General features: G+C 44.3%; 1 protein-coding gene across 1 annotated transcript in view; it reads left to right on the top strand.

The window, feature by feature from the left end:
• Positions 1 to 5,200: 5,200 nt before the first annotated feature.
• UBR3 (ubiquitin protein ligase E3 component n-recognin 3) overlaps positions 5,201 to 7,802 on the top strand; it is a gene marked incomplete at its 5' end in the record, with an annotated part of 186,279 nt that continues 183,677 nt past the window's right edge. The window contains 1 exon segment of the mRNA XM_081095514.1: positions 5,201 to 5,739. Coding sequence (XP_080951640.1) covers positions 5,201 to 5,739 — 539 coding nt within the window.

Genomic DNA, 7,802 nt, shown 5'->3' with positions numbered 1-7,802 from the left:
CTTCTATCCTATATAGTAAAAGGGTAATATGCCTCCCAGCACCGGGATCAGTGGAGCAGCGAGGCCTCCTGGCACCGGGATCAGCGTGACGGGGGCAGTGACCAAAGCCCCCTGATCGGCCCTGCTCTGTGTGTGACAAGGTGCGGCGCCCCAATTCCCCCCCCCCCCACGGGCCCTGCTCTGTGTGTGACGGGGTAGAGCCATAACCTCCCCATCGGCCCTGCCCTGAGTGTGACAGTGGCGGCGCCCCAACCCCCTGATCCGCCCTGCTCTGTGTGTGACAGGGGGGAGCTCCTCAACCCCCTGATCAGCCCTGCTCTGTGCATGACAGGGGGTGGCGCCCCAACTCCCAAATCGGCCCTGCTCTGAGCCCGACCAGGGGCTGCACCTAGGGATTGGGCCTGCCCTCTGCCACCCGGGAGCAGGCCTAAGCCAGCAGGTCGTTATCTCCCGAGGGGTCCCAGACTGCGAGAGGGCACAGGCCGGGCTGAGGGACCCCTTCTCCCCCCCCCCCAAGTGCACAAATTTTTGTGCACCGGGCCTCTAGTATATATATATATACATGGATGGACGAGAAGAAGTAGAGGAAGTGGTGTCTGAGGCTGCTGTTTCCTGTGAAAAGTAGAATTCAAAGTTATCTGTTGTAAGGATTAGATAAGTTAATACATAAAAGTTCTTACACATAAAGTTAGTACATAAAGTTCTTTGTCACATAACACATACCCAATAGTTGTTGTTGCTGGTATTTGTTGAGAGGGAGGTGGCTAGAGTAAGGAGTTTGAACCAAATGGATAATTGAAAGTAGCCGGATATATGAAAAGAAAACAGACCTATATGTGGTTGAAAACATTTTTTCTATTAAAAATTTGATTTAAAATTTTTATTTTTAGATAATTGTAAATTCATATACAATCATAATAAATAACACATAAAGATTCTCCATATCTTTTACTCAGTTTCCCCCAATAATAACATTTTGCAAAACTATAGTATCACAACTGGATATTGACAGATACAGTCAAGACACAGTATTTCCATTACCACAAAGATCCTTCGTGTGGCATCATTTTAGCTTCCTATAAGCAATGTATGACCAAGTTCCTATAACCAAGTTCTCCATATCCTCACCAACACTTATTATTTTTCATTTTTAAAATTATAGCCATCCTATCAGGTATGAAGTAGCAATTAATTGCGGTTTGATTTATGTTTCCCTGATGAACATTTTAAAATATGCTTCTTGATAATTTCTATAGCTTCTTTGGATAAATAACGATCCAAATCCTTTGCTTATTTCAAAATTGGGTTATTCATGTTTTTATTGTTGAGTTGTAAAGTTCTTTGTGTATTCTACATACTTGATCCTTAGCAGTTATATACTAGCAGTCTGTAAATATTTTCTCCCATTCTGTGGGTTGTCTTTTTTAAAAAATAAATTGTTATTGATTTCAGAGAGGAAGGGAGAGGGAGAGATAGAAACATCAGTGATGAGAGAGAATCATTGCTTGGCTGCCTCCTGCACGCCCCCTACTGGGGACTGAGCTTGCACCCGGGTATGTGCCCTGACTGGTAATTGAACCATGTCCTCCTGGTTCATAGGTCGATGCTCAACCACTGAGTCACACTGGCCGGGCTATTTTATTCTTTTTGAAGCAGCTGTGAAAGGGATTGTTCTTTTTAGTTTCCTTTTCTGATAGTTCATTATTGGTGTATAAAAATGCAACTGATTTCATTATTTTGTATCCTGCTACTTTACTGAACTCATTTATCAGTTCTAATAGTTTTTGGTGTAATCTTTAGAGATCTCTATATACAATATCATGTCATCTGCAAATAATGACAGTTTTACTTCTTCCTTTTTAATTTGGATGCCCTTTTATTTCTTCTTCTTGTCTGATTGCTGTGGCTAGGACTTCCAGTTCTATGTTGAATAAGAGTGGTGAAAGTAGACATCCTGTCTTGTTCCTGATTTTAAGGGAAACATTCATAGTTTTTGCCCATTGAGTATGATGCTGGCTGTGGATGAAAGGCTGTAACTCTTAACTGTTTCTTTTAATAAATAGAAATTTTAAATTAACTCATTTTGTTAGTCTTTTATTTTGTGGTTAGTACTTTGTTTTTTCACTCCCAGATTATAAGTAATAATAATTGTAGCAACAATAATACTGTATTTGTAGATTAGGTTGCAATTTATAATATGCTTCCATCAGTGTGTAAGCTCAGTGTAAGGAGCATTGTATGTGAATGGTGTTCCCTAGATTTGTGTCATGCTAAGCCATGCCATGGACCATGTGTTTTGTTCACAGTAATTAGTAGGAGCTCAACAAACACTTATTGAATTAATTTGCTGCATGAATAAGGCAGTGGGTGAAAATCTTCTGGCCTTTAGTAGGGATGAAGAGAAGGAAACTTTCCTTGTATTAAAAAAAAAAGAATGGAGGAAAAGAAAAGTAGGACAACTTGTAATAGTATTGAATGATAATAAAAAAAGACCCCAGAGAGTTGTTAAGGATTCATAACCTTGGAAAAGTTGCTCCTGTAGAGGAGCTAAAATAGGTCAAACAATGCACTGTCATGCCTTTTTCCTCAAAAATATTTCTAAAGCACAACTTGAGAAAATTACTAAAACGTCTTTGCTTCAATATTAATCAAATGAGAGACTGGCAGTAAGTTTAGTTTGCAAGGTAGGTATTAAGCTAGGAAGAAAGGAAGGAAGGAAGAAGGGAGAAAGACAGGCACACTCAAAAACAATGCATGATTTTTCTACCAGGGTTTGTTCTCATGGTTTGAAGGCTGTGAAATGAAGGGTATCACTGCTATTTGTAAAATGGGGATAATGAGAAGTGCCTCTCAGGGTGGTTGTGAATCTTAAATGTGCTCACTGGTCAGAATTCCTGTACATAGTAGGCACAATGTTTCTTACCATGCGCAATTTCAACATCTGCCATTAGAACTGGCAGATTTGCTGTGTATGTAGAGAAGGTCTTGTGTATATTTGGAGGCGAGGTAGAAATTGAGAAATTAATGTTCTAAGCATTGTGTATGTTTATGTTCCCAGCAGGTATGGCCTCCTCTATTTCTGATAGTAAGGATGGCATGGGGCCATCCAAGGTTTGAAGTGGATCTGGCAGAGAAGAGACCCTTATTCTTTGTTGTGAAGTGGGATGTGGCCTAGAGCTGGGGTTGGGAGAGGTCCATGCACAGAAGACAACAGAGCTGATGCTCACCGAAAACAAGGAGTATACACCTCCAGGTTCATATCCCCCTTCCCTCCATTGTTTACATGATCTAATATGGTCCTCTGTTTGGCTTCAGCTAGTTCAAGTTGTGTTTTTATCACTTGCAACTAAAAAACTCTTGATTTATACAAAAACAATTTTGAAGTTTACATTAATTTTTAAAATTCTCTGTTGAAGGTATCTACTTTAAGTTTGGAAGCGATGATGTTATCTATCATTTATTTATAGCTCTTAACTCATCTGTGTGGTTTATTTTAATTTGAAAAGCCAATTTAGAAGTATTACCAGATTTTTCTTTACATTAATTAAGATGAAATATATAAAAGCACACTTTAGATACTATTTTTAGCTTTCTGTAACTGCAGCATATTGCATTATTTATTCAATGTCTTCAGTAGAGTAATAGTAACACACTTAAATAAAATCTTATGAGGTATAACATTGAAGTGAGTACTGAGTTTTCAGCTGAATTTCAATCTGGATTTCCCTCATGGAAATATGATCGTTGTAGGAATCCCCCATTACACAGCACTGTTATTTGAGAGGCAATTTAGAAGAAGAATTGATATATTACACTAATGCATTGAAAGAGAAAAATGTCAGACTTCCTGGATCCAAATGATAGAAGCCCCAGATACGTTAGGAGAACCAAAGATTTGAGAGCTTGTAATATTGCTTTTGAAAGCTAAAGCAGTAAAATAGTTTCTATCTGGAAAGAAATGTGATTGTTATTCATCTCAAACAATAAGTACTACTACTGATTATGATCATTAACTGTTTTATGGAGGTATACTTTCGCACCATAAAATCCACCTGTTTTTAGAGTAGAATGCAATGATTTTTAGTAAATTTTACATAGTTGTGCAACCATCACCACAATCCAAATTTAGAACATTTGTATCATTCTATAAAGACGCTTAGTACCTATTGTCTGTTCTTACCTTCCCATAGATTATTTAACTGCTAATCTACTTTCTGTCTCTATAGATTTGCCTTTCCTGAACAGTCCATGTAAATGGAATCATACAATATAAATTTTGGGGGGTATCTGACTTCTTTCATTGACATAAGACTTTTGAAGTTCATCCATGTTATAGCACATATTTCATGCTTTTTTTTATTGTTAAGTAGTATACCATTATATGAATATACCGCATTTTGTTTAACCATTTACGAATTGATAAACTTTTGGATTGCTTCCAGGTTTTTTTTGGCTACTATATTTACCTTTAAGTCTATGTGTGGATGTATGTTGTAAATTATCTTGGGTAGATTCCTAGGAGTGGAATTGAAGGGTTCTGTGGTAAATGTCAAGCTAACTGTCAAACTTTTCCCACATGCTGTACTATTGTACATTCCCATCTGTGAAGCATGAGGGTGCCTGCTTCTCCACGTCCTTGCCAGCATTTGTTATTGTCTGTCTTGTTGATCATTGCCATTCTAGTGGGTGTGTATAGCGGTATCTCGTAGCTTTAATTTGCATTTCCTTAACGACTAATGATGCTGAGCACCTTTTCTGTGTCCATTTGCCATTGACATATTAAGTATGGATTCGACAATGGGAATTTATATCGCTAAACGAAATGCAGATGCTTAAAACACACCTGAAAGATGCTGCGTATAATTCCTACATCCAGGCACATTAAAAAAAAACCCCACCATTGTCCACATTAAAGATTTTTCATACTAAAGAATTCTCATATGAAATATTTCAGTTGCTCTTAACTTTGAGAGCCCAGAGGTGGTGGGGTGAATGCAGCAGCCTCGCGGGCGAGCCGCGGCGCGCGCAGACCGCACCGGCACCGCAGTCTGAGGGGGCGTGTGCAGGAGCCGGGGCCAAGGTGCGCGGCAGCTCCCGGCTATCGCGAGAGTTGGGCGGCCGAGCAATCGCAGCAGTCAATTCCCCCACCCTCCCGGGAGGAGCCGCCAGCCCTGGGCTCTCCAAATTCTGAGCTCTCATCATGGCGGCAGCGGCCGCGGCGGCCGTCGGGGGGCCGCAGCCGCCCCAACCCGAGCTGCCCGCTGCCGGGCTGGCGCTGGACAAGGCGGCCACCGCCGCGCACCTGAAGGCGGCCCTGAGCCGCCCGGACAACCGGGCGGGCGCCGAGGAGCTGCAGGCGCTGCTGGAGCGGGTGCTGAGCGCCGAGCGGCCGCTGGCCGTGGCGGCGGACGGCGAGGAGGCGGCGGCGGGCGGCGGCGGCCCGGGGGCGGCCGAGGAGGAGGCCCTGGAGTGGTGTAAGTGCCTCCTGGCGGGCGGCGGCGGCTACGAGGAGTTCTGCGCAGCGGTGCGGGCCTACGACCCGGCGGCGCTCTGCGGCCTGGTCTGGACGGCCAACTTCGTGGCCTACCGCTGCCGGACGTGCGGCATCTCCCCTTGCATGTCGCTGTGCGCCGAGTGCTTCCACCAGGGCGACCACACGGGACACGACTTCAACATGTTCCGCAGCCAGGCCGGGGGCGCCTGCGATTGCGGGGACAGCAACGTGATGCGGGAGAGCGGGTGAGTGGAGCCCTCCCCCGGGGCGGGGAGCGCAGCGGGAGGTCCGGGCCCGGGTTTTGGGAGACCGGGAATGGGGGTCTGGGGGTGGATCCTGAGCCGTGAAGGGAAGGGAGCAGGGGTGGGAGGGTGCGGGCACCCGGGGCTGGAGGGGTCTGAGCTGTCAGCGGCGGAGAGGGGGTGAGATGGAGGGGAGAGCGGAGGGCAGGTTTAAGGATCGGGCCGTGAATTTTCGGGGAAGCCAGGGCGACTGAGTGAGAGCGAGCAAAGAGCCTGTGCGTGCGGTAGGAGGAGGAAAAGGGTTCTTGGGGAATGTGGTATCGAACTGTCAATGGTGCACTTGTTGGGAAAGGCTGTAGAAAGCGGCGTGCTTCCTGGGAAGCGATGATGGTGTGATTTGGTTTGGCTGGGAGGGGTATTGGGGACCGAATGGGATCGCGGGATGATGAGAGGCGGGGAGGTGGTCTTGCAGCTGCAGGGGAGGACAGCGTAGGGAGAAGGACTTCGGAACTGTCAGCGAGTCTCTCTGTGCGGAGGAGCCCTGGAGCTTGTGGGGGTTGAGGGAGGAGCGAGTGGGAGGGGCCTGCACGGAAAGCGGCTGTTGAGCTGTCAGTGGGGTATTTGGTGTGCTGGAATGACATCTAGAATTGGGCTACCGAGCCGTCAGTGATAGACTACCGTCTGTACCAGGAGCACAAACAAAACACTGAGCAAATTAGGAATCAGGCGTGAGCTCTTCTCCAGCTTTATGAAAAGCGCACCTTATTCGCTGTCTAATACGTGCCATCTTTCTAAAAGGAGACACTCAAAACAAATGCTTTTCCAATAGGAAGGATGTACCAGGGTGTTGGGACTTGGGACGGAAGACATTTCAGTGATTGCAGCGCGTTAAAGAGTTCGTCCATGTAGTGTCGTGGCTTGGGACATGATTCCCATGTTTAGGGAAGTCCTGGGATAAGGAAAAACTTTGTGACCCAGAGAAAATTTTAGCTGGGCAGTAGTAGTTGAAAGAATGCTAGCAAATCTAGTTATTCAAGTTTTTCAAATTTGAAGTCTTATAGAGTATAATCCCTTTAGAAATGGTCACCATTTTCTTCTTTGGAGTGCTTGTAGGTTACTGTTTCTCCAGAATGTTTGTATCTACTAGGTGAAAGCAAGGTTCCTGGGATATTAAACAGGAATAAGACTTAAGCCACTAACAATAGAATAGAAAATGATAAATTCCTTATATAGTTCAGGAGTTATAGGAGGCTGCTGTGCAGAGAGAGTAAGAAAAAGGCTTTAGAAAGGAGGCATTTTGAGCCCTAGCCAGTATATCCAATGGTTAGAGCGTCATCCTGTGCACTGAAGGGTCACCGGTTGGATTCTTGGTCAGGGCAATACCCAGGTTGTGGTTCTATCTCTGGTAGGCTTGAGGCAACTGATGTTTCTCTCTTCCTCCTTTCCCCTCGTCCTAACTCTCTCTCTAAAATCAATGAAAAGCATAGCCTCATGTGAGGATTAAAAAAATTAGATACCTGTCTAGTGTGGCTCAGTGGTTGAGCATTGACTTATAAACTAGGAGGTTATGGTTTGATTCCTGGTCAGGGTACATGTCTGGGTTGCAGGCTCGATCTCCAGTGTGGGACATGCAGGATGCAGCTGGTCAATGATTCTCTCTCATCATTGATGTTTCTCTCCTCTCTCTTCCTTTCCCTTTCTCTCTAAAATCAATAAAAATATATTTTTTAAAAAGAAAGGTTTTTTGAGATTGCTACTACTACTACTACTACTACTACTACTAATAGTGTTACTAATAACAACAGTAATAGCCCTAGCTGGTTTGGATAGAGTGTCAGCCTGCGGACTGAAGGGTCCCAGGTTCGATTCCAGTCAAGGGCACATGCCCGGGTTGTGGGCTCTATTGGTCACATGTTGATAAACGATTCTCTCTCATCATTGATGTTTCTATCTCTCTCTCCCTCTCCCTTCCTCTCTGAAATAAAAAATATATATTTGGAAAAAAATAACAGAAATAATTGCAGCTAATATTTAAGAGCATAAAGACTGGCATTCGTTTTTTCATA

This window comes from Myotis nattereri, assembly GCF_964212035.1.
Source record: "Myotis nattereri genome assembly, chromosome: 7".
Lineage (NCBI taxonomy): Eukaryota > Metazoa > Chordata > Mammalia > Chiroptera > Vespertilionidae > Myotis > Myotis nattereri.
This window is presented reverse-complemented; position numbering and strand designations above follow the sequence as displayed.